General features: G+C 40.6%; 1 protein-coding gene and 1 pseudogene across 1 annotated transcript; one reads left to right on the top strand and one right to left on the bottom strand.

Moving 5' to 3' along the window:
* On the bottom strand, positions 1–27677 carry CRCP (CGRP receptor component). Its single transcript, XM_037506777.1, has 6 exons — positions 27574–27677; positions 16248–16284; positions 14463–14561; positions 12568–12662; positions 5071–5128; positions 1–284 (listed from the first exon to the last, which is right to left on the bottom strand). The coding sequence occupies exons 1-6, from the start codon at positions 27579–27581 to the stop codon at positions 135–137; spliced, it is 447 nt and encodes a 148-aa protein (XP_037362674.1). The 5' UTR covers positions 27582–27677; the 3' UTR covers positions 1–134.
* LOC119240269 (ferritin light chain-like) lies at positions 26118–27568 on the top strand (annotated as a pseudogene).
* Positions 27678–27852: the final 175 nt, after the last annotated feature.

The following is a 27852-nucleotide window of genomic DNA, read 5'->3' as shown; positions in this document are numbered from 1 at the left end:
TTTTTGTGATTTACCCAACCATGAAACCAGGTCTGTTTGGATACGGGGTAGAACCAAATAAACAATCCTCTTTGTCCTGCGAATGGCTGCTGGGTGTTTCGACTTCACGAGGTGCTGGGGCCAGCTGTGCTCTTTTATGCTGGATCTTCTTCATCCATTGTCACATCACTGTTGGTATTTTTCTTCTGCTCAGCCTCTGGTCCTGCAGGCAGAATGCTTGTGACAGTGTGGAGGAGAGCTTCAATCTGCTCCTCTGTGAGCCGCTCTTCACTCTCTTCCACCATCTGCAGAAGGGAAGAAAACTCTCCAGCGGTTACAAATAAGCCTCACAGGCCAGGTCCACACTGCACTATCCTGCTCATGTTATTCACCGTCTCAACCCACCCTCTTGGAACACAGAGCTCAAGGTTTGACTCCAGAGCCACTTCAGACCTCTAGGTCCTCTCACCTTGCTCCATGGAAGGGAAAAGTCAGTTCAAATTCTGGGTTAAGTCAAAGTCAATGTGACGGCTCAAAATGAGTCTGACAAGAGCTACATGTTAGCATTTTTCTTTAAGGACAAAGAAAACCGTAATAGTTCCATACCCATCCATATAAACACAGAAATATGTTGTATATGCAAAGAAAGTTCATCTGATGTCTGCCCACTGTGTGCCAAGTAGTTTATAGATTTTCTCTAATCCTCACTATTATCACTACTAACAACACCTGGCACTACACCTTGCACTTCATTTCTTTTAACCCTTACAACAATCCTGGCAAGCAGGCAGAACTGGAATCTCAAGTCAAACCTGCCTAATTTAACTTACAATCAGCATACAGCACATGGCCTTGGTCATCTCCTGGGAGTGAAGAAAAGGAGCCTAATAATGAATGACAGTTGGGAAACATTCCCACCTGCTCTCAACAAAGGTTGACTTGAAGAGTGGTTTCTGACATAGTTCTGGAAATCTAAACATACAGATGTTAACTGCATATTATAAGACAGTCTTCTTAGACTAAGCTTTAGCCTCATCTTAATTTTCAATACAGAATGAATATAAATATAATATAATCAGCCACCTTTCAAAAAAGCAGTGCATGAACAGTCATGTTACCTAACCATGTTCACTGGGTATTAACTATCTATCACAAACACCTTCCTAAGCAAAAGGTGCCCAGGGGCTTAGTCTGTGGCATTTCCCACAGCAATATCTGACATCTGGAACCTAAAATCAAAAGGAGCTCCAGAAAGAAATTCTGGCAGGCTTTAAACCAAGATGAAAGTCTACACTTGCAATCCTGGAAAGGAACTCCGTCTCAATGCCTCATTTTACACATCACAGTACAGAAACCAAAGAAGTCAGTGACACATCCAAGATCATACTACAAACTCCTGGCAAATCATTCATCAGTGCAAAAATGTTTCCACAAGAGAGAATCCTGGATGTTCAAAATCATGAATCAATGGAGGTACTCCCAATCATGTGCAATAAAATGACCATTTTCTAAAGATTCAAATGCTCAGTAAAAATGTAACTTTTCTACCAAATAAGAAACAATCCCCCCAAACCCATTTTCAAATCAAGTATCATACGGTATGTAAAAGGAAGTAATCTAACAAAGACTGCATCCAAAGAATGAAGGGGAAGGAAGAAGGATTTGGTAATTTAACCCCGAGAAAAGCTGAACTCTACTTGAGAAAATAGAGTATCCCAAGTCTATGAATAATCAGTATTATAGTGGATAATGGATCCACTATGTAGTCAATGATAACCTATTTACTGACTCAGAGGAAGAGGCTGAAGATGTGACAACCTCCCACCAGTATGTGTGCACTACTGCTACATAGTTTATGAGGGGCTTAGCTGCCACCAGAGCGTCTCAAGAATGCCATAAAGTCTGGAGAGCTTATAGATGAGAAAGAAGAAACTCAGCTGTTTTAAGGAAAACTTGGTCTGTATCTCATCCAAGATTTCCAGTCACAGGAAGAAAACAAAACCTAAGATGCATTAAGCAGAATGGATTATATACCAAAAACCTTTTAGAAACCAAAAACTTACTAACTCCTTTCTGATCATGAGAGTAAATGAAATGATTATTCTTCACCTTTTTTACCAACAGAAGAAACGGATTCCAAATAAAATACAAAGCACCATTTTGACATTCTCAGAAACCCAAGGGTTCAACTTATTCAGAATATACAGGCAAATGAAATTTTAATATCTGGGCCTTCCCTGGTGGCGCAGGTGGTTGAGCGCAGTGCTGTGAAGCTGTCTGCAGCCTCTGCAGTGCGGGTTCAATCCCAGCCGACCAGCGAGAATCCCACATGGTACGGCAGACCTCTCCTGTCTCACCCGCTGCTCCCCTCAGCAGTGTATTTCAGTAGATCTGCCTGTTCTGTTCCCCACTCTGACTCTGGTGAATCCTCTCACCTCCCACACCTCTGGCCTACACCCCAGCCCTTGTATGCTTAAATAAATGAAATCTTAAAAAAAAAAAAAAAAATTAAAAATCCAAAGTATTTGTAGATGGTCAACATAAATGATAAATTTTTATCACATGTAAAATTATTACAGTTCTCAGTGGCTGTTGAATGAGGCTGCTGTACTCTAAAAATGGTTGGTTCTCATTCTAAGTTGCCCTAACTCAAGTTTTAGTAGCAATAGACATTCCAGCTATTTGTTCAGAACACTTCTGTTCACTTACCCTTCATACATTCCAAATTTTCTCTAATATAAAATTAGAGGAAACTCATGCTTATAGTAAGGACAAAATGAAAACATACATTATAGTGACTTTGTAAGCCCTAAAATTCCAAATTCTAGACTTTTTATTATCACTAAATTATAAAGGCAAAGATGGTGGTGCCTTTCAAGACAGTGGGCTGTGAGGGCATGGGGTTCACAAACTGTTCCAAATGAATATACAACAAAGTATGGCAGAAGTCACTGAAGCTGCGTGGCTGCTTCATTTCCTCACAGACCCTGACATACAGTAGGCAGTCACCTGTGGATCAAACCATGACTGAGGTACAACTGAAAATGAGAAGTTTCAGCTTCCTAAACTGAACACTAAAAAATGCTGAGATTACTTCTGAAACCAGGGAGAATAAATGCCTGCAAGGTTACTGACACAGGAAAATTCTCAAGTCCTTAGCACATTCTATTGTATGAAAAACCTCATTTCTTATCCCTCGCTGGAAAGAAGAGACTTCAAAGTTTGGAAAATGATTTGCTACTTTCGATAGCCAAATCCCAGTGTGGGAAAAATCTGGCTATAAAATGGTCCAACTGCTGGGAAAGGACATACTCAGTTTTTATTAATGTCAACAACCTATGCTGTGGAAAAGAAGAGTCTGAGGGAACGCCACACACATCCTTTTTCCTCACCATGTAAAAAGCACATGGCTTAGAGCAACAAAGACTTCTGGATCTAACAGATACAACGTGTCACTCACTAGCCAAGATTATGCTGAGAGGGCATTAAAGGACACATAAACACCACAAAGCCCCTGGCACATGTCTGGCATATAGCAGGCACTCCTAATAGCAGCTAATCTTACCAAGTAATGATAGAACTTCTACAAATCTGGGAAGAGGTCACATTAATCCTCCCCATCTCTTCTCTCCATCTGTCATTAAGCCATGAATAACATGTGTTGCTGATTAAAGTTGGAGAAGAAATGACATCTGATCTTTAACCCAGAGGGACAGGAATTAGTTTCTTGCAGTTTTGTTTGTTGTTTTTTTTTTTCCTCTGTCCTAAGTTGAATCTCCAACACAGTCAAAAGCATCAGAATAATGAAGGTATTAAAAAAAAAAAAAAAAAAAAAGAATATTTAGCCTAAAGGCCAGTTGCCCCAGAAAGGCACCCATTAGGGAAGGAATTTTTCAAATTTAATTTTGGGTGCATTTTGAAGGGCAGAAACAAACACTGGGAACACAATAAAAACTTTAGTCAAACATTAAATATCCATGACCCTTTAAAAAAGGTCTTTTTAAAAAAGTCATTCTAAAAATCATAGGTATTTTTGACCATTTTCTGCCATACTTTTCTGAAGGAAATTTGACAACAGGCTAAATACTGCTAAAACTGACTTTGGAAATTGCTTATTTTCATTTTATTAATCTTTCAGCCAAAGTTTTTTTTTTTTTAAACTGGCAGTTAAGTGGCGTGCCTAATATTTGTAGCTTGATGATGCCTCTGCCCTGTACAAGAGAAGGAAACTGCTACAGCGTGCTAAGATAGCAACCACTCAGTTTGTACCACTGGATCTCAATTTCACCTTCACCAAAAACCATCTCAGCCTTCTACTTCCCGCTGCCTTCCACAACTCTAAAGTTTTATGCTATGCTTTGCGAGTGATGAGGCTCCACTGAATGGCTTTATACAAGGAAGCAAGATGATCCAATTTGTGGTTTTAGAAAGTGAACTGTGATAGTGGGCTGCATCCTAACTGGATGCAAGGAGAATGGCAGGACACTGCCAGAGCTGAGCTGAAGAATGATGATAGAAATCAAAGCAGTATAGAAGGGAAAGAAGGGAAAGAAGAAAGAATAGGTACAAGAAATAGACTGTAGGCACAAACTGAATGAGAGATAAGAGAATGACTTCCAGGCTTGGGAAACTGGGAGAGGAGAGAGAGCAAGAAAAGAGCATGTGGGAAAGGACACATATGTTCCATTAACCAAGAAAAAAAAAACAGACAGGAAGAGTGGGTTGAGGGTGGGAGTTCTGGGAGGGGGGAAGTAAATTCCACCAGAGTCATGTTGAGCCTAATGTTATTATACAACATCTGGTTGGCAACCACCCCTAGAGGGAAGCAATGGCCAAAATGGTGCAGGACATCAGAGGAAAGAAAAAGCTGCCAAGTCACAGGTCCAAACCCTATAGAAGGAATTAAATTTCCTCCAGTCTTTTACTTCTCCTAAGTCCATAGTTACTAGGATCAAATCGGTGAGGTCTTATAAAATGGGGTAGACATTTCAAGAAAGGGATTCCTGGCATGTCTGTTCTCAGCCTTTATCACCCTTTCTATATCTTGGACCCAGAAACCAAACCCCTCAAGTTCAGGCCTCCTGCACTTACCAGTTGGATCTCAACAGCAGTCATAGGTCTGTGATTTAGCAGCTGAAGCTTCTCAGCTCTGTCAAAAAAAAAAGTACAGAGCATTTACAACTCTCAGACCCTTAAAGATCTTGAATCTTGACCAAGTTGATTAGAGAACACTTTGTCAGATAACAAGTGGGAGAACCATTTGGAATGTGGCCCTCAGTGTCTTCAAGTATAAAATGAGAGAATGAGAATATGAGAGCCCTGTGTCAGTGACTTGTACTCAAGGGAACAAATGCGTACTAGAATTCTAAAGGGTATAGAGGCATAGACTGTAAGAAATGTAGAAGAGGCATGGTTTTATTAAATTTCATTTGGAAAAGTGATGAAAATGTTTTCTTAATCTGAAATACAGAAACTAAAGATCAAATCACCTTGGTTTGGTTGAGAATTCCTTTTTGAAATTAAGATTACAGATTAATGAGATTTAACCTGTTATCTTAGTAAACAAGAACAAGGACTATACAAAGTTAATGCATTGTGTATAAAGTATAGTCATCTGCCCTCAAAAAGTTTATAATCCAGTGGAGAAAAGAAGACAAGCCAATTTTAACAAAAGGTCTAAGTAACAGTTGAAAACAATTATCATCTGTCACATGACAATATATAGCTTATTGTTAAAGGGGTGGTTGAAATGTGTGGGTTCTCAAAGATGACAGACTTAAAAGAAAAAAGAACGGCTTCAATTAACACCCTTATGCAAGGGACGATTTATATTTCTATCTCAATATGACCCGGGAGCACCAGATTCATTTTTCAATTCAATAAATATGTATTGTGTTTAAAAGTCATTCTGAAATAAAAAAGATGAATGCACCACAATTCCCACAGCCACGTATCTGGGGAAGCAGTGCAAGTCACCCAGTGTCTCTAAGCCTCAGTTTCATCATCTGTAAAACAGGAATGATAACATAACTTAATATCTCAGGAGGGGGTTAGAAGGGATAAAATCTTCCCATTTTATAGTGTCAGCAGCTACCATTTTATTGCTTATTTCCCATATGGCAGGCACATTTAATCCTCAGACTTAGATGAGACGGTAAATAATTTGTCCAATGTTACACAGCTAGTAAACGGCAGAGCTGGGCCTCTGCCATCAAATTTATGTTCTTAACCATCTGCTTATAGTATTCAGTGTTCATAATGATGATTTTCACAGAGTAATTTCTACAGAAATGGTAGTCGTTGTAGTTCAGTTCTACTCCTCCTATCTCCCAAACATTTATTCTAGACTCAAAGACAAAGACCTCATAGAGGAAAACATGTGTATACTGAGTCCTGATGGATTTTTAGGCAAGAAGGACAGAAGGAATGGAAAATTAGGACAGGAACAGCCCAAGTGAACATACAGAAAAACAAAAATTTACAGTTTTAGGAAATGGCTGCTAGAGAGGTTGTAAAAGCAATTTTGTAGACATCAAGTAACCAAGGAAAGGTGTGACATGCTCAGGATGATACCTGTAGCAATTCTAGAAGACCCTGAAAAATAGGCAGAGATCTATGATACTCCCAGGCAAGAGAAAACTAAACTGACCTTCCCTCTGAAAAGACTATGATCACCAGATATGACTGACACTTTACAAGTATCATTCCACAAGTGATTCTCTACTTTTGCCTAAGGGGATGCAAAAACAGAAGAAATGGTGTCTGTGCTTGGAGCCATGAAGGGTTTCAGAGGATCACAGTGTAGGAGGATACAAGTTAAAAGCTGACAAGTGGGGGCCTCCTTGGTGGCGCAAGGGATTAAACACAGCACTGTGAAGCTATTCACAGCCTCTGCAGCACAAATTCGATTCCTGGCCGGCAAGGGAGCTACCCACATGGCACAGCAGACCTCTCCTATCTCGGCCTGCTGCTCCCCTCAGCAGTGCATTTCAGTCAGTCTGCCTGTTCTGATCCCCACTCTGTCTCTGGTGAACCCTCTCACCCCCGCACCTCTGGCCTATACCCCAGTTCTTGTATGCATACATAAATAAATCTTAAAAAAAAAAAAGCTGACAAGTGGACTTAGTTCTCCATACACAGAATGAGAGGGGTAGCTGGCTCACTGTCACCACTGGAGGGAGTCTCAAACGCAGAGAATGACTGTATTTTTAATATATCTACCCCCCTCCTCACCATTTTTATGAGCCACTTCAATTCTTCTTGGTTAAAGGACAACAGCCAGTATGCCCAGAGGTCTCCACTTCCTCAATCTACCTTCACTCTTGTGAATAAAGAACTTTTTAAAAGATGAATATCTAGTCATCTCATTACCCTACTTGTAATGCTCCCACCGTCTCCATATGTTTGGTATGATTCTGATTTGCTTACAGCCTCTACAACCCAATGAAATTTGGACTTTGTCAATCTCTCTAGCTGGGTATGCCTTCACTTTTCCTAAGTATTCATCTCAACTAAAACTGTAAATACTACACAGGAAAATGTCAGACTACTTTCTGATTCCATACCTTAGAATATCATGTTCCTTCTGCTTAGAAAGCATCTGTCACATGACAATATATAGCCTATTGTTAAAGGGGTGGTTGAAATGTGTAGGTTCTCAAAGATGACAGAACTTAAAAGAAAAAAGAACAGCTGTATCAAGTCACCTTAAAACCCAGTGTCAGTTCCTATAGATGGAGGAATACACTTAAATTCTGACTCTGTGGTAGTCCCCACAACCATAGCACTTACACTGTATTCATCTTTGTATCCCCAACAACTGAGATAGAGCTAGCACTAAATAAATGTTCTCTGAAGGATAAATTAAAGGCTGTACTAGAGTAGCACTGACTCCCAGTGTAAGTTCAAGGGAGAAACAACTGTTGAACACTGGAAAGACATGGGGGTAGTATTCCATTCTCTGAAAATAGAAGGGCAACCACATTCCAGATACTAATTCACCTACTCTGAGTTTTGCTGGTAGCAAAGGGTCCCAAATACAGTGTCAAGCCCCAAGGGTCATCTGTGCATAGAAGAGTCACTACTTTTAGGGATCTGAAGTTATTCACAGACCTACCTAAGCTGGGTCTCTAAGCTAAGCTTTCCTCTCTTCTTGGCAGTTATAGTTGTAATTTTAGGGATGAGATCTCAGATTGAGAGCTGGAACTGCAAACCAGACTGCAGTTCTCAGGAACTAAATGCTTCAACAAGCAATAATTAAAATGATTAAAGAACCAAATGCTTTGGGAAATTAGTATTCTATAGAAAAAAATGACTTGGCACTTAGTATTAAAGTGACTTCAAGTTGATTGAATCTCAATGCTACTATTTTGCTGAATAAAGCCATGAAGTCAAACAAAACATGGTCCTACCACACCCTCAAGAACTCCAGTAGTGGAGGTCAGAAGCGCGGGAGGGTGACAGAATTCACCAGAGCCAGAGCAGAACAGAACAGGCAGACTGACGAAGAAATACACTGCTGAGGGGAGCAGTGGGTATGGCAGGAGAGGTCTGTCACGCCATGTGGGACCCTCGCCGGCGGCCGGGGATCAAACCGGCGCTGCAGAGGCTGTGGGCAGCTTCGCAGCCCAGCATTCAACCACTGCGCCACCAGGGGAGGCCCCAGTAGTGGAGGTATTTTGGCAAATTAATAAAGCCCCAGTGTGCACTACTAGAACTGAACTAGTTAAGGGCTATTATTTTGAATCTACTTTAACTGAGAAAATGGTGAAGAAAAACTATCACAGAAAAACTATCACCTATTAAAAAGCACTTTAGCAGTTCTTACTATAAATGGAATTGCTGTCTTAAACTGTACTGCCTAGCACATGGTCTAGGCCTTGACAAGGCTTCATAAGGGAATTCAGGCCTCAGTCACAGTGAAAGAAGCCTGCCAGCTCCCTCTACTGGTTATATGTAGAACAACGCAGTCTAAAGTAACTGACACAAACATTTAGTCATGACAAAAATCTCAGCAAACTCAACTTTCTAAACCTGGTAAGAAGCATCCATGAAAATCCTGAGCTAACATTACACTTAATAATAAATGGCTGAACCTTTCCCCTAAGATCAGGAACAAAGTAGGATATTTGCTTTTACCATTCTATCAACATCATACATCATGGTGTTCTTATTTCAACACATAGACCTAGCCAGTGCAAGAAGAAAGGAAAAGAAATAAAAGGCATAAAGGTTAAAAAGAAATTAAACTGTGTTCTCAAATACCATGACTGCCTACATATAAAAATCCTAAGGAGTATACTAAAAGGCAAGATTGTATAACATTAAGTTCAGTGAGACAAGTCAGCTGTTTCTTTCTACACTAGCAATGAACATCCAGATCAATAATAATTACAACAGTACCAAAAATTATGAAATACATGGCTATAAACCTAGAAAACTTGTTCAGAATCTGTAGTCTGAAAACTAAAGAACAGTAATGATTTATTCTAGGTGAGAATGAGCTGATTCAAAAATTTATGTAAAAAGGCAAAGGAACTAGAAAAGTCAAGACAATTTTGAAAAAGAACAAAGTTGAAGAACTCATACTATCTAACCTTAACACTTATAAAGATGCACTGATCAAGATAGTGTGGTACTAGCAGAAAGACAGACACAGAGACCAATGGAACAGAAACAGAAGTGAAGAAACAGAGATAGGATGGTCTTTGCAACAAATGGTACTAAAACAGTTTGAAATCTACACACAGCCAAAACCTCAACCCATAACTCACACCATACCCTCAAAATTAACTCAAAATGGAACATTTCTGGAAGAAAATGTAAGAGAAAAATCTTTGTGACCTTGTATATGGCAGAGTTTTTACATATAACATCAAAAGCAGATGTATGAGGAAAAAAATAAACTTGATTTCAACAAAATTAAAACCTGCTTTGAGAAAGACAGTACTGGGCCTCCCCAGTGGCGCAGCGGTTGAGCGCTGGGCTGCAAAGCTGCCTGCAGCCTTTGCAGCACCGGTTTGATCCCCGGCTGGCTGGCGAGGGTCCCATATGGCGCACAGACCTCTCCTGCCGCATCCGCTGCTCCCCTCAGCAGTGTATTTTGTCAGTCTGCCTGTTCTGCTCCCCGCTCTGGCTCTGATGAATTCTCTCACCCTCCCACGCTTCTGACTGTACCACAGTTCTTGTATAAATAAATATTAAAAAAAAAAAAAAAAAAAAACAGGGCCTCCCCGGTGGCGCAGCGGTTGCGCGCTGGGTTGCGAAGCTACCCGCAGCCTCTGCAGTGCCGGTTCGATCCCCGGCTGCTCCCCAGACACCGGAGGAGGGTCCCACATGGCATGCAGACCTCTCCTGCCACCCGCTGCTCCCCTCAGCAGTGTACTTCGGTCCTTCTGCCTGCTCTGCTCCTTGCTCTGGTGATTTCTCTCACCCTCCTGCGCTTCTGACTATACCCAGTGCTTGTATAAATAAATAAATAATCTTAAAAAAAAAAAAAAAACAGAAACATTACTATGCATAATATTTAAAAAAAAAAGAGAAAGACAGTACTAAGAGACTATAAAGATAAATCATTGAAGGAAGTAACTATAAATGACTACTGAATAAAGGGCTTATAGCCAACTATATAAAGACTCCTCAAAACTCTGTAAAAACAATAAAAAGGGCAAAATATCTGAACAGACACTTCATCAAAGAAGATAAGCACCCAAAACAAGCTCATATCATTCACAGTATCAAACAAATATAAATTAAAACCATAATGACACACCACTTCAAACCAATATGAACAACTAAAATAAAAAATACTAATAATACATGAACTGGCAAGGATATGGAGTAAATGGGGCTCTCTTACATCGCTGAGACTAATGCACAATGGTACAGTCACTTTAGAAAAGAGTTTTGACAGTTTCTTAGAGTCAAAAGGGTGCACACTGTTTGATTCCATTTAAAACACTTTCTGGAAAAAGCAAATCTATAGGAAAAGAAAACAGATGCAGTGCATGGCACTGGGCAATAGGAGAAGAGATTTAAGGAGACAGAATGAAGTAATGTCTGGGGTGATGGAACTGTTTTACAATACATATGAAATACTTATATATTAAGGATGTGTTAAATCATTTTAAAATATTTACGAGCCCAGTGTTCACTCTAAGATACCTGGAGATGAAAAATTCCCTTGGCTGGCTCTTGGGGAAGAGCAGCTATGTTCTTTTTCCCCAGAAGAAAAAGCTCCTTCTCACTATCCAGGCAAAGACATCTGAAGTGCCCACTGGGTCCACAACCTAAAAATAATTTATCAGCTTCCTCAGAAAAACTCAATGAAACTTTCGTTAAGTTGAAAGTATCCATTATTGGGTTACTCACCACTGTGTGCCCGAATCTGTGTAACTTACCTCAACCTCATTTCACTCATCTGTAAAACAGTGAGCTGTCTACTCACCTTTCCCTTCCCTCATATTACACAGAAACATTCCCACCGGAAATTAATCTATTCTCAGAGATAATCTCCTCCTAACCCATTTGATTTTGTATAATTAAAGTGATTCTCAACTACAATAAGAAGTCAGGTGCCCTCAACTACTTCAAACACCACAAGTACTAAAAAAGAATGCTTAGGAATAAACTTAAGCAAGATGGCGAAAGATTTATGTGCTGAAAACCATAAAATTTCGCTTCAAAGAGAGGGGAGGGGAGAAGTGCACTTAGTTTACTGATAGTTTATTAACTATGTACCTGAAATAACATTGTACTGTTCCTCCAAAAGAAAATTACTGATTATTCTGAATGAAATAGCTTTTGGGATTTATCGGCTGTGGAATTAATTCTAAAAAACTTGGGTTAGTTTTCTTCTCATTTAATTTCTTCTCATGTAATGTTAATGATGTCTTTAATTCCTACAAGCTTAACTTATTCAAGAAAGTCACCAAGAAAAATAATTGGGCACTAAAAGAGCAGATAGAATATTATCAAGCCATTTTTGCCTCATACAAACAAATGTCAAATGACTTCATTGATATTTGTGAAGCCCATTTTGCAACCAAGTTGATCTGAATGCTGGGAGGAGCTGATGGGAAGGGTTATGAAAATTAAAAAAAAAAAAAAAAAAACTAAGTTTTGTTCTTGCCTAGAAGGGTCCTTATGACTAGTCTCAGTTGTCTCACCTATAAGATCATGATTCTACTTTAAAAGTATTTTGTGTTGGGCCTCCCCTGGTGGAGCAGGTGGTTGAGCGCAGTGCTGTGAAACTGTCCGCAGCCCCTGCAGTGCAGGTTTGATCCCGGTCGCTGGCAAGAATCCCACATGGCACGCAGACCTCTCCTGTCTCGCCCACTGCTCCCCTCAGCAGTGTATTTTGTCAGTCTGCCTGTTCTGTTCCCCGCTCTGTCTCTGGTGAATCCTCTCACCCTCCCCCACATCTGGCCTGTACCTCGGTTCTTGTATGCATGAATAAATAAATCTTTAAAATAAATAAATAAAAGTGTTGTGTGTTAATTATAATTTCAAAATCCAACTAAATATTGTTGTTGAGGATGGCTTTTCATTATGTGTCACTCTTTTCCTACTAAGATAATTTTTACTTACTTGGTCAACTTGTGGCTTTTCATAGCTGTGAGAAATTCTCTGACAATCTCAGGACTCTGGTGCCTACAAGGTGTTTTTGATATATATTTTAATGTCTAAAAAAGAAGAAAAAAAGAAAAATCAAGCATAAAACAAAAAACCCTGAGTGAAAAAAAGGGGAAGCAGCGCTATGACTTAGTATTATAAAATTGTTTCAAAAAACTTTTATAAACCAAATGTTTTCAGAAGAGTCAATCTTCATATAATAGAAATTCCTCAAAATGAAGACTAGTGGCTAAATCAGGAAAAATAATTAATGAAATTTTAGAAGAAAACTTTTCTGATCTTAAGAGAAAAACTCAATCTGATAATTGTGTTATCATATTTCACACAATTTTTTAAAGACAGGAAACCCAAAGAATAAAATAAACAGCCACTAATCCATGTGGATATAAATGACTGAAGAAATAAATGGATAAGAAAGAACAACTCTTTTTCACAGATGAATTATAACTATTAAAAATAGAAGGAAAGAGGGAAATAAATTACCACCAGTCAATCATACCAAGGCAAGAATTACCATAGGAAAGACTCATCAATAAATGCCAAAATAGGTAAAAGCTGAAGGAGAAATAGGATATTTGTAGAAACTCAAAGTATTTCCCCCAAAACAGCTATTTATTATGCTTTTAACACATATTCTTTGCTATCTCCCCCCTTCAAGAAATGAAGCCTAATCCACTTGCATATGAGCAACATTTGGTTACTTCGTCCTAAAAAGAAATTAAAATGGAAAAACAATAATGTAACAATGGAGAACCAGACTGCCAGCACTTTAACAAGTGACCAAAGTTAATAACATCACTGACAACAAGACATTGCTATCAGGTACCTGTATCATGGGCATATCACTTCTCTGGTACTTCATTCCCAAAAGCTGTAAATTCAGTCTCATCATAAGAAAACATCAGACAACCAAAATCAAGGGACAGTCTACAAAATATCTGACCAATAATCTTCAGAAGTGTCAAGTCAATCAGGCATAGCTATGTAATGGAGTCTCAACAAAAACTCTGGACATTGAAGCGCAGCAGAGCTCCTCTGGTTGACACACAATTTTTTTTTTTTAATAAATTTGGATTTATTTCCACTTCCACTTTTTTTTTAGATTTATTTATTTATTTGTTTGTTTGTTTATTTATATAAGCACTGGGTACAGTCAGAAGCGCGGGAGGGTGAGAGAATTCACCAGAGCCAGAGCGGGGAGCAGAGCAGGCAGAAGTACTTAAGTACACTGCCGAGGGGAGCAGTGGGCGGAAGGAGAGGTCTGCGCGCCATGCGGGACACGCCTGTGGTGGCCGGGGAGCAGCCGGGAATCGAACCACCGCCGCAGAGGCCTCAGGCAGTTTCACAACCCAGCGCTCAACTGCTGCGCCACCGGGGAGGCCCTTGACACACAAATTTTGAGAGAAAAAGTATGTTCTCACTCCACGTAAAGACAATGGAAGCTCTGCATTTGGTATTTGTCCTGAACTCTGCCCTATCTGTTTCTTCCCTTGGTCAACTTTAATCTGTTTCTATTCCCTGTAATAAACCATTAACTGTGAATATAATAGCCCTCAGTGAGTTTTGTGAGTACGTGCAGTAATTTATTGAACCTGAGGGTGGTCTTGGGGATCCCTGACAACTAGTGTTAGAAGTGAGGGTGTTGTTTTGACTATTTCCTCTAAATCTGTAGTTGGCTAACCTCACAACTGGCAAAACACCGGACGACCAAACAACTTCAACTTTTATAAACAGTAAAACTGGGTTATAGCAAAACTATTAAATAAGAAGCAGTCTTGATTTGGTGGTCAGTCACTGGCAAAATAAACCAAATCCCCTCAATGGTAGTTTGGATAGAAACCTAAACTTACTTCATAGGTGATGGTATTCAAGTTCTGCTGCCCAGAACTATGTTTATTCTTTCCACTTTCTTTACGTTGCTCTTTCAGATCAGTTAATAACTGGAACACCTAAGGAAAGACATACACAAAATTTAATAAATAAATTTGAGGAATTTATCAATTCTCAAAGGATAAAAAGAATGGTACCTCTTCCCACAAATCCTCCCCCTAACCCTTGCATTAGAGCAAATATGAGTTCAAGAAACATTTTAAAAACACTCTTTGGTTTAAATCAAATAATGCAAACTCATTAGTTTACTTAAGAAATTTAAATGGGGCCTCCCCGGTGGCGCAGCGGTTGAGCGCCGGGTTGCGAAGCTGCCCGCGGCCTCTGCGGCACCGGTTCGATCCCCAGCTGCTCCCCGGCCACCGGAGGAGGGTCCCACATGGCGTGCAGACCTCTCCTGCCACCCGCTGCTCCCCTCAGCAGTGTACTTTGGTCCTTCTGCCTGCTCTGCTCCCCGCTCTGGCTCTGGTGAATTCTCTCACCCTCCCGCGCTACTGACTGTACCCAGTGCATGTATAAACAAATAAATAAATAAATAAATAAATAAAACATGCCTCTATTAAAAAAATAAATAAATAAATAAAAGAAATTTAAATGTTTCCTATTAACATACACCATATCACTGATCTCCTCTGATTTCAAAAATATATTTACTTAATCCTGAAAAAGAAAAATTATGAGCTAAGTGATGAAATATGGTTTACAAAAAAATGGGGGAAGGAAAAAAATGCTATAAAACTTTAGCACAGATAAGTGTGTCTAATAAGGTTAAGAAGGATATTTCTTTGCTGTTTTTGAGATCATAGACAAATGAGGGAAATTTAGGCTCATAATCCATTACCAGAAACAATGCAATCCTTCCCCTGCTTGTCATTCCTTTCAGAAATAGTAGCATTAAGATCCAATAAATGCAATGTTTCCCCCAATGGATAAAATACCCAAACACCCAACAAAGTCCATACTAGTTAAGGAGATTCCTAAAAGTCAATAGCCGGACCAACAACCTTCCTGTTACGAGCAGCAATTGCCAGCTGTATTAATTCTATATAAGACCCAACACACCTCTAAGCCTCCATGAGTTCAGACTGTGGCACATGAAAAACTGAGAGTGACTGTATGAATGGTTCTTTCTGCATCTGGCATTAACCATTCACATGGTTTTATTGTACCAAACAGGACCCAAGCAAAATAGAGGTAGTCAAAGATGATGTTATAGCTCCCTTCTCAACCGCTTTCTTTCCTCCGTTTCTTTAGTAACCCCACACCAAAGCCCCAAAATTCCAAATGTTTAGTTTCCACCAAATTATTCACAGTAGTCAACTAAGTTCTTGTTTTCAAAATGAAGGTGTTAATATCAATGAGACTGTTTGAGGATTAAATAATAACATATAAAATCACTTTATAGATAGAGTGGTAATGAGGAAAAGACATAGTAAGTATTGTAGTAGAAAACTTTTGTATACAAAAACAGTCCCAAAATAGATGTTTCCATCCCATGAAGACACCCCAAGTGAAGAGATAAAATCTTTGCCATCTTGGGAAGGCTGCCTACTGTAAAATAGTGTTCCCAACTTGCTTGAATTACTATGCGTAGAATATTCCAAGGTCTGCCACATGGACATCTGTCCTGTTTTAAAGTGGAAAATCCAGATGAATTCAGATATTTCTAACCAAAATTAATTCAATAATCTTCAGAAACAAAAGACAAACTATCAGGGAGGAAAATAGTCCACTTTAAAGTTATTTACCTCATAGTTACTGAGCAGTGCAGAATTGGCATCTTTCCTGCAAAAGAAAAGTAAATTATTATCAATCTGGGTTTGTACCCTTCATGGGAATTAAGCATCTGTAAAACAATTCTTCTGTCAAGATCCACCAAATTCAGGAATTCAGGGACAATCTAAAATTGAGAAATTTCCTAAATTCTACTAGTTTAGCAGACTGCACAATTTCATGTCCATCACCAGGTACGTGATTAAAATACTAACATTATTCCTAGTCTATGTAGGCAGAAATTAAGAGGAATCATCTGGGTGAAGTTAGTTACAGGAAGAACATGGGAGTAGATGGGTAGGATGGGGAATATGGGATTTTGGTGAACAGTGTGAGGGTGCCAGAATTACCTGAAGAAACAAGATGCTGTCCCAAGCATATCCTTTCCCTAGTAACATCTGCCTCCTACCAGTTACTGACATCTTGGGAGGTCAAGTACTACTGCTGAATCACCGGAAATGGGACCCTTAATACTAACATCACTGCTGGGAATTTCAGCAATTTCATGAATCCTCACAGAACTCCAAAGGTTTTCATCTTCTACATCAACTCAACAGGTAGAGTTCAATTGTTCAGCAGTAATCAAAAGTCTGCTAAACAAGTAAATTAAGGTAAAATGTCATCTTTCATATATGAATAAGCACAGTTAATGTAATTTAAGTTATAACTGGTCCAGGGCCTCCCCGGTGGCGCAGCGGTTGAGCGCTGGGTTGCGAGGCTGCCCACTGCCTCTGCGGCGCCGGTTCGATTCCCGGCTGCTCCCCGGCCACCGGAGGAGGGTCCCACATGGCGTGCAGACCTCTCCTGCCGCCCGCTGCTCCCCTCAGCAGTGTACTTCAGTCCTTCTGCTGCTCTGCTCCCCGCTCTGGCTCTGGTGAATTCTCTCACCCTCCCGCGCTTCTGACTGTACCCAGTGCATGTACAAACAAAACAAACGAACAAACAAATAAATAAATAAAAACATGCCTCTATAAAAAAAAAAAAAAATAAGTTATAACTGGTCCAATCTACAATATCACATCAGAAAGTACTGTTTTTAATGATCTAGAGGCAATATAGTGTGATAATTAAAAAGTTTTGAAATCAGATACATCATTAGGTTCATATTCTAGCTCTGCCCTTTATAAGGTAACTGAGTTTTAGTGAGTCAATTTCTCTAAGCTTCCTATCTAAAACAATAAAATGGATATATATTGTACCTATAAGTGTAGCCTGGATTCTAAATCCAGCTCTACCGTACATTACCTATGCAAATTGGGGCAAGATATTTTACTTTTCTATGCATAAGTTTCCTCATCTACAAAATGTCAGTTACAGTACCAACCTGGTAAGACTGTTTTCAGGATTAACTTGAAACATGTAAAGCATTTGGAACACAGTAAATGCTCAGTAAATGCCACCTATTATCCCCACTGCACGTGATACTATCATCACAAACTCTTCCTACCTCATAAAGCCATTATGGGAATGAAATGAGAGAACAAATTTTAAAGGTTTAACATAGCTCTTGGTACTCATTAAGATCTCCCTAAATGGAGAGTATCATTTTTAAAAAGGTATCACCTTACTTAATGCTCATTAAAACCCTGTGATGTAGAAACTATTATGATTCTTTTTTTTTTTTTTTAAAGATTTATTTATTTATTTATGCAACCACTGGGTATAGTCAGAAGTGCGGGAGGGTGAGAGAATTCACCAGAGCCAGAGGGGAGAGCAAAGCAGGCAGACTGAGGAAATACACTGCTGAGGGGAGCAGCAGGCGCGGCGGGAGAGGTCTGCATGCCATGTGGGACCCTCACCAGCGGCTGGGGATCGAACTGGCGCTGCAGAGGCTGCAGGCAGCTTCTCAGCCCAGCGCTCAACCGCTGCGAAACCAGGGGAGGCCCTATGATTCTTTCTTTATAAACAAAACTGAAACTCTGAGGTTCAAAAACTTATTAGGGTCACACAGTAAAAAGCCTAACTGAAGTGGAAGATACCTACGGAACTAGAAAAAGAATGGATGGGATAAATGGAAAGAGGCAATGCAAAGTTCTAAAAATTCAGGAAACAGGTTTTACTTGGACATAGTATGCAAGGAAAAAAAAAAAGACTACTTTATTTCTTAACCAGGAGTGGGGCTATCTGATGAAAATGGTACAAAATTTAAAAGAAAAAGGGGGGGGGGGTGTAAAACAGATGGGTGGTTTTCAGTCAATAGATAAAGCAAAACTAGTAAGTGGTTAACACAAGAACCAGACCTAGGCCTTAGGTCATCAGCACAGTGATGTCAGCACTATAATCGAACCATCATGTGAAGCTTACCAAATACTATCAGACATTCAACAAATAGCTGGAATTTCACAAAAGTGCCGCCTGGACCAAATGACCACAGCTCACAAAGAATATCATGTTTAACAGGGATCTAGGGCCTCCCCTGGTGGCGCAGCAGTTGAGCACTGGGCTGCGAAGCTGCCTGCAGCCTCTGCAGCGCGGTTTGATCCCCGGCAGGGTCCCACATGGCGCGCAGACCTCTCCTGCCTTCAGCAGTGTATTTCTTCGTCAGTCTGCCTGTTCTGTTCCCCGCTCTGGTTCTGGTGAATTCTCTCACTCTCCCGCGCTTCTGACTGTATCCAGTGCTTGTATAAATAAATAAATAAATCTTTAAAAAAAAGGAATCTAACACAGGAAGAGCAATGTATAATTAGTGTATGTCATATGGTTCATTTAAAATTGAAAATGGGGCCTCCCTGGTGGCGCAAGGGGTTAAGACGCAACCTATGAAGCTGTCCCGCAGCCTCTGCAGCATGAATTCGATTCCTGGCCAGGAAGCTGACCCTCATGGCACAGCAGAGCTCTCCTGTCTGGCTCCTGCTCCCCTCAGCAGTGTATTTCTTTTCTTTTTTTTCTAATTAATTTTTTAAATTTTTTACATTTTTCATTTTTAAACAATATTTGCTTTCCCCCACCCCCTCAGGTGTAGTCCCCATAGAGTTTCCTTCACCAATGCACCTGTGCACCATCACCTCAGTCCCCTGTGCACCTCCCTCCCTCCCTCTGATCCCTCTCCCTCCTCCTCCCCTTCAGCAATATATTTCAGTCCATCTGCCTGTCCTGTTTCCTGCTCTGTCTCTGGTGAATTCTCTCACCCCACATATCTCTGGCCTATACCCTAGTTCTTGTATGCATAAATAAATCTTTAAAAATAAATAAATAAAATTGAAAATGACATATCAAATCACATATCCTTTTTGCCTACTTAATCAGGAAGTCGGCCCACAAGCTTCCTTCTGTCTTTGCTTAAAATTGAGTTATCATTCTACAGAACACACAGTAACCAAGAACTGGCTAGGGAAAAAATATAAATATTATTTTTCCTCCAGGGCAACAGATCCATTCCAGGTGCCACTGTTACAATTTAATTTTCAAATCATGGTCTCTCCTCTATCACGCAGAATAGTCCATGCTCTGGGAAATTTGCCCATGGCTCTGCCAAGTTATTGCCACACTGTCCAAGTCAATATTGTTATTGCAAGAATCCAAAGTACATTATCTGCCTTTCCTCAAACTAATATTCAAAAGAGGGAAGCTCTCTTTCATGTGTATTTTAATGAACCTGTGTTTCGGGACCAGAATAACAATGGATGTTTACACAGGTACGGAATCTTCCAGATTCTGGTTGGCAGAAGCAATTTATTCACTGATTCATTTATTAAGAAGATAATTTTGTTTACCCAGCTCAAAACTCATAGAGTAAATGCCAATATATGATAGGCCTTCTTTTAGTCAATAAAATGTCAGTAAGTATAGTATCGACATATTATGAAGTCCTAAATGAAATGTGTGTATTGGGGATTATTTTAAGGCAGTTTTTATCCTCAAGTTATGTAACCATCACTAATTGGCAGGTTGTTGGGAACAAGATATGACAGATTTGATAAACAACAGCTTAATTAGTTATCCTATTTAACAGCATCAATAAGGAGGATGTAATGCACTGAGAAAGACACATCCTTTATAGCAATCCTGAGCAAAAAAAAAGTTTGGTTCTAGTTATGAGGGTATAATTAGATAAAGTCAAACTGAGGAACATACTTCACAACAACTGGCCTAGATAGTCTTCAGAGATCAATGTAATTTGTCACAATGACAATGTCACAAAAAGAAGCTAACAAACTGTTCTTTTTTTTTTTTAAAGATTTATTTATTTATTTATACAAGTACCGGGGTACAGGCCAGATGAACGGAAAGGTGAGAGGATTCACCAGAGGAAGAGTGGGGAACAGAACAGGCAGACTGACGAAATTCACTGCTGAGGGGAGCAGCAGGCAACAGAAGAGGTCTGCCACGCCATGTGGGTTGCTCTTTGGCCAGCCAGGATCGAACCAGTGCTGCAGAGGCTGCGGACAGCTTCACAGCACTGCGCTCAACAGCCTGCACCACCAGGGGAGGCCCAACAAACTGTTCTTAAAGATAAAAGAAGCATGCCTACAGCAGTATGTGATTCTTGGCTAGATCTGGAATCAGTTTTTAAAAATCAGCTAAAATGGGGCCTCCCTGGTGGCACAAAAGGTTAAGTCTCAGCACTATGAAGCAATCTGCAGCCACAGCAGCAGGAGTTCCATTCCTTGTCAAGGACCTAACCCACATGGTGCAGCAGACCTCTCCGGTCTCACTCACTGCTCCTCTCAGCAGTGTATTTCAGTAGATCTGCCTGTTCTGCTCCCCACTCTGTCTCTGATGAATCTTCTCACTCACTCCCCCCACCTCTGGCCTATACCCCAGCTCTTCTATGCATAAATAAATAAATCTTTAAAAAAATTAGCTAAAGTGACATTGGGGTAATTAGAGAAATTTGAATATAGACTGCATTTTAACCACAGTGGTTATACCAATTCAAAACGACCTGGGTGTGATAGTGGTATTATATAGGATAAAAAGGTATCTGTGCTCTTTTTGCAACTGTTTCATGTGTTTGAAATTTTTCAAATCTAAAATGCTGAGAAAAATGGAAATGTGAAACCAAAGATTGTATAAGGTAAAAAACCTTAAAATTGAGTACATAACATGCATTTCCTTTCAATATTTTTTAGAGTTACTAGAATGAACTGACATGTCTGTCAATTACACATTTACAAGCTGTTCATCCTTATGAGCGGGAGCTATCAACTCTGTAAGTAACACTTGATTTAATAATGGATGCTTATGAATCAATATTCATAAGCAGCCAAACTTCTAGAATTATGAATATTGATACATAAGCATCCAAACTTCTAGAAATTGTCCAACTACACAAAACTTCATATTCTCTTGTAGGATTTAAGACAGTAGTGATCTTATTTACATGTGTTTAAAACAAATATCCTAAGTGAATTTTGAAGACAATCTGAATCTATACTTACAGAGAGGCAGTCACTTAATTTCCCTAAGTAACAAATTTGTGGGCTATAGGTGACTTGTTATTTGAAATTTAACCTGTAAAATCTATTTTAACTTGCTGAGTCAGTTAAATGGATATAAACAGCTGCTTTGGAAAACCGAATCCCGAGTAAACAGAACAAAATGACCTATTGACAGATTTTCCTTAAAAGCACGCACAGACACAAAAAGTCCATGCAAACAGTGTGTATTAATTGCCAAATCGCTGACTTTTACGAATGTAATGACGAAGATAATTGCTCAAATTCACCTATGTTCAACCTATGTTATCACTTAAGTCATGTGCTAAAAAACTAAACTCTAGCACAAGAAAACAAGCAGACAGCCTTCAAAGTCAATAAACCACTTAACCTGTAGCGTTCTTTTGTTATTATTTTGCATTTTATTTTTTTAATAACCTGAAGCACTCTTGAGGGAGCTCACAATTATTCTCTTTCTAGCTTAATCAGTTATTCAATTTAAGAGGAGCTAACGTCTCTAAATCTCAATATTTCCAATTGTAAAGTGAAGATAAATTTCTGACATAATCTCAAAAAGATACAGAAAAGTTCAATTTACTAACTGTATGTTGAGTTCAAGAATAAAAGAATTGACACAAAGATTTCCAGGTATATAAATAATCCCAAGGCAATAGACAAAGTTAGACAAATATCAAACACCTCACATTAATTTTGCTGTAAATATTTTGTATCGTTTTACCTAAGAAAAATAAGTTACCAAGTGATGGTAATCATTTTTATTTTTTCAAGATTTATTTTTATTTATTTATGTATACAAGAGCTGGGGTATAGGCCAGAGAGGTGTGGAGGGGGGAGAGGATTCACCAGAGACAGAGTGGGAAGCAAAACATGCAAATCTACTGAAATACACTGCTGAGGGGAGCAGCAGGCGAGTCAGGAGAGATCTGTGGTGAGTTCCCATATGTGCGTGCGTTCCCTAGCTGGGGATCAGACTCATACTGCAGTTATTTTTAAATTCTATCATTCAACCAAATAAAGCAAAAATATTCCTCATGTTTAAAGATGTCTAGTGTATGTCTGGCACATTATTCACTCAATAGGTAATAGTCAGTGATTAAAAAAAAGTAAAAACTCTGAGGCGTTGGCCATCCATGCCTTCTCACTGCAGATGCTGGGTAAAGAGGTGCACTAGGTTGGCCCTCTCAGAGACTCAGGGTTCTTCTATGGTCCTAAGAACCACACTGCTCAGTCTGGAGGCCAGACAAGAACTATAAGTTAGGTCTCCAGACTTTTTCATTTTAGGGGACTTTGCATTTCCTACCAGAAAACCTCAAAGGTCTTACCTACCAGAAAACCTATTTTCCTACAAGTTGCTAACCACAAAATTCTCAGTTGGTTTCAATAAATAAATGACTCCTTGGGAGATGAGGGACAGGTTGCTACAAGAGGAAAAACTTGATTCAAACCATTTCACTCAGGAATATCAGAAAACTACATTGCACAGTAATTAGAAAGTAACTAATTTAGTAAACTAATCTATAAATGAATTACTGGTGTATTATTTCATTTAACAAGTATTTGCTGGACCTCCCTGGTGGCGCAAGGGGTTAACACGCAACCTGTGAAGCTCTCCGCAGCCACTGCAGCACAAGTTCAAGCCCCGGCCGGGCAGGGAGCAATCCACATGGCACAGCAGACCTCTCCTGACTTGCCCGCTGCTCCCCTCAGCAGTGTACTTCGGTCAGTCTGCCTATTCTGCTCCCTACTCTGTCTCTGGTGAATCCTCTAACCTTCCACACCTCTGGCCTGTACCCAAGCTCTTGTATACATAAATAAATAAATCTGAAAAAAACAACAAGTATTTGCTAAATGCCAACTGTATGCTAGATGCAGTGTTAAGCTCTAGGTGAACACATAGTGGTGACTGCCTTTATGACATTTACAGACTCATGAGGGGACAAGGCACTGAAATACAACTAAACATTCACCTATTATTATAACTTGTAATTATTTCAGGGAAAAGTAAACCAAGGTGTTATGAGAGACAAAAAGGAGGATTTATTTTGTATTGAAGAGAAAAAAAAACAAAAAAAAGCTATCCTTCAGGCTGCAGGACAGGGTTAAGAAGGGAGCAGGGGGCCTCCCCTGGTGGCGCAGCGGTTGAGCACTGGGTTGTGAAGCTGCCCCACAGCCTCTGCAGCGCCAATTTGATCCCTGGCTGCTCCCACAGGGCGCGCAGACCTCTCCTGCCGCCCTCTGCTCCCCTCAGCAGTGTACTTCGGTCCTTCTGCCTGCTCTGCTCCCCGCTCTGGCTCTGGTGAATTCTCTCACCCTCCCGCGCTTCTGACTGTACCCAGTGCTTGTATAAATAAATAAATAAATCTTAAAAAAAAAAAAAAAAAAAAAAAGCAGGGAAGACAGGGAGGGAAGCATATCAAGTAGAGGGAATAGCATTGCACAGGTCCTGAGGTAAGATAAGGTGAAAGAGTAGGAAAGGTTATAAAGGGTTTTTATACACCCTAGAAAGGAATGTGGATTTTCCTCTAAGTACAATAGATAGCAGTCAATGAAGGGTTTTAGATGTGGGGGTGGCTTGATCCAAATATTTTTAGATCATGCTGGCTGCTGTGAGAACAGAATGGAGGGGGCCTCAAGAGTGAAGCCAAGGGCCTCAAGATGATGGACCCCCATGTTAGCAATGGAGATGGTGAAAAGTAACTGCATTCAAAACATCCTAAAGGTGGGGATGACAGGGCATTGGGATGAGGTAGGAAGGTTAGAATTTTGGCCTAAGTAACTGGATAAAGGACTAAAAATACACTTTTGGGAATCATCGGCATATACATCAGCAAAATATCCCTATCATAATATCATAAAACTGCATTAAAAAAAATCACTATATACAAGAAAACCTCATTTAAAATAGAGTGGGTGGGCCTCCCCGGTTGCACAGCGGGTTGAGCACTGCGCTATGAAGCTGTGCGCAGCCTCCACAGAGCGGGTTTGATTCCCGGCAGGCCAGGGAGAAACCCTGGCCTGTGGCGTGGCAGACCTCTCCTGCCTTGCCCGCTGCTCCCCTCAGCAGTGTCCTCACTCCATCTCCCTGTTCTGCTCCCTGCTCTCTCTGATGGATTCTCTCACCCTCCAACGCCTCTGACCTGTACCCCAGTTCTTGTATAAATAAATCTTTTTAAAAAAAAACGAAATAGAATGGGAGTTCTCACTACCACTCAATGTCAGTTACAGGCATAAAAGGAATGATCAATTACAGACATCAACAGGAAAAATCACTTATTACATGTCCCAAAAGGAAGAGAAATCCACGCTAGACTTCCTTTCCCAGCAACTCAGCTAATGGAAGACCATCATCACCCTGAACCCTTGTTTTCCATGAAAACAACCCCAACCTATTTTCTCCTTTTTCTCCACAAAATAACTTTCCTCTCCTCTCTACATCTTGAACTTGCATAATACATATATATATGCTATAGTTTTTTGCAATAGTTTTGCTATAGTTTGTTCTGAATTGCAATTCTTCTGCTATTCCTAAATAAGCCAATTTTACTGGTAAAATAACCAGTTGTTTCATTTTTAGGTCAACAACCTCAACATTTGGAAGCCAAACAGGGAAGGATGGGTGAGCTAGGAAAGGAAACTGGAAGTAGTCCTTGAGGTAGGAGGAAGTCCAGGAGAGCATGATACTAAGCCAGGAGAATTTCTAGGATTTCTATGTCAATTGCTACTGGCATAGAAATCTGCTGAGCCCAAAAAACCCTTGGAATTCACAAAATGGAGGATTCTGGTATCTTCACACAACCCATTTCGGTACACCAGTGAGTTTGAAAGCTGGAGAGAATGAAGGCATAAACAATGCTTCTAACTAGTTTTGTTGTGACAGAAATGAACAATTGACATAATTAATTAAATGTGGGAAAAAGGGGTTCTTTCAAACGGATAAATTAAAGCAGGTTTGTAAACTGACAGGAAATGCTCTAGTGAGGAGGAAAAATTTGATAACAATGTCTTGGTTTAGAGAGATATATGAATGCTTTTTCAAGTTTCAGCTTAAACCTCACTAGTAGATTGCAAAATGAATTTAGTAGTCAACATTCATTTCTAATAAAGACTACCAAAGCATACTACATACAGTAGCAGTAAGTACTATTTTATGAAGCTTTCATTTCAGTTACATATACATAATGTGCTAAAAAAAAAAAAATCTGCGTCAGTGTGTCAGATGGTTCCCTGGATTTGTCCTTTGCCTCAACAGTTTGAATAGAACAGAGCCCCAAATGCCCTTTCTTACAGGCTCAAATCACCCTCTCAACTCTTTTCCACTTGCAATCAGCAGAATCATCTTCTCCACTATCTTCCACCCCAGGATTAAAACATTTTTTGAGCTTTCTGTATTACTGCCCATCAACCATGAGCTCCCACACTTGCCAGATTTATCCCACTGAGGCCGAGATGGTCAACCTGCACCTATGGGCCTCCCATACCAATATCTTTCTGGGTTTCTATTTCAACCACAAAAATATGGCTCTGGGGGGTGTGAGTCACTTCTGTGAGATGGCCAAAGAGAAGTGCAAGGATACCAAGTGTCTTTTGAAGATGCAAAACCAACATAGTAGCTTGGCCCTCTTCTTCCCCCATATGCAGAAGCCATCCCAAGAGGAATGGGATAAAATCCTGTCCACCATGGAAGCCTTCATGGTCTTGGAGAAGAACCTGAACCAGGTCCTTTTGGATCTGCATGCCCTGGTTTCTGCTCTCCCAGACCCCCACCTCTATGACTTCCTGAAGAGCCACTTCCTAGATAAGGAGGTGAAACTCATTAAGATGGGGGACCACCTGACTAACCTCTATACAAGCTGGCAGGCCGCCAGGCTAGGCTGGGCAAATAACTGTTCAAAGGTTCACCTCAAGCACTAACTAGGCCCCTCTGCATGGCCCTGGTGTCCCAGTTTCTGCCTGAGCCTCTCACAGCAGCCAGTAATCAGTTTTTAACCACCCTGGAGGCCTTAGACCATATGGAAACAATAAAACTCTGCAGCAAAAAAAAACAAAAACAAACAAAAAAAAACAGTCTGAAAAACAGCACAGCAGGTTTTCAAATAAAATCTTTTCATTCATAACAATTTCTTTATAACCTCGATGCGATAAAAACCACCCCATCTGAAGTTGAGGAAATCACATTCCTGAAAATCTACTTTGGAATTAGTCGTTTGCAAACTCGCAGTTTCCCAGAACCTATGGACAATGAGAGGACTTGGTGTACAGAGTCATTAAACATGGGGCAAAAGAACATAAAGAAAAATGTAAGCATTACATAATCGGTGGCAAAGCACAAAGCAGGTATGCCTACAGGTAATGTCACCACGTAAAAGCCCACATGCAGACTAGCTGCAAACACTTCCTTTTGCACGCGATATAATGAGCAGAAAGAAAACAGACAGACAGACACTGACCCGTGGCCCTGTCTTCACCCTAGAAAGCCGCCCCTTCCCATACATGGCTCACTGCTCCTTATCAAACTCGGACACTTGCTCGGAAATAGGGTTCCCAGCGAGCAGTCCAGGGCCCCTCGGCGAAGCTATCCCACAGATTCCAAGACCGACTCGGGGTTTTCCATCTTCTAAGTTCGCTCCGGGCCGGGAGTGAGACCCAGATTAGCTACTAAATGAATGAGGAAGGGTGCGGGCACACGCCCAGCGGCACTGGCCTCCGTCCTGCCCACCGGGGTGAGCGCGAGCCCCTCTCCGCCTCACCCCTGGGAGACCCCAGCCCTCCCCGTCCGGGCCGGCGCCTACCCGACACGCCTTGCGATAGGGCGCCCCACGTCCACATCTCTCGGCTCCCGGCGCTCGAGGAGCCGCAGCTGGACCCTGGCCCACAGCCCAGATCGACCCCTGTGCTAACTTACACTTCCATGTCGTCCTCGCCTCGTAGACGGTGGCAGAGCGGCGACGAGCTTCTCACGCGTCTGAAACGAGCGCCCGGTCGCCAGCCCCGCGCCGCAATGCATGCCGGGATCGCCGCGCTGCACGCCGGGAACCTGGCGGACCAGCTGGGACCTCCGCTTAGGGGCTTCCCCGGTGGGCAGGCTCAGGTGTTTTTCGCCCAACCAGACATCAGACTGCTCAAGATTTAATTTGTAACATAATCGCAGCTTTAGCCTCTCTCAGGAGTGACGTTTTAAACC

The sequence above is a fragment of the Talpa occidentalis genome, unplaced genomic scaffold (genome assembly GCF_014898055.3).
Source record: "Talpa occidentalis isolate TD23 unplaced genomic scaffold, MPIMG_talOcc4v2.1 talOcc4.12, whole genome shotgun sequence".
Lineage (NCBI taxonomy): Eukaryota > Metazoa > Chordata > Mammalia > Eulipotyphla > Talpidae > Talpa > Talpa occidentalis.
The sequence above is the reverse complement of the archived record's forward strand: the minus strand, read 5'-3'. Positions and strand labels throughout refer to the sequence as shown.

Excerpts from the sequence above, each read along its gene's own strand:
- CRCP (XM_037506777.1), bottom strand. Across the intron at positions 12,663-14,462 it reads TGAATACCATCACCTATGAA|ACATTAAAATATATATCAAA; the intron begins GTAAGTTTAGGT and ends CTTCTTTTTTAG. Across the intron at positions 5,129-12,567 it reads AAAAGCCACAAGTTGACCAA|AGCTGAGAAGCTTCAGCTGC; the intron begins GTAAGTAAAAAT and ends TTTTTTTGACAG.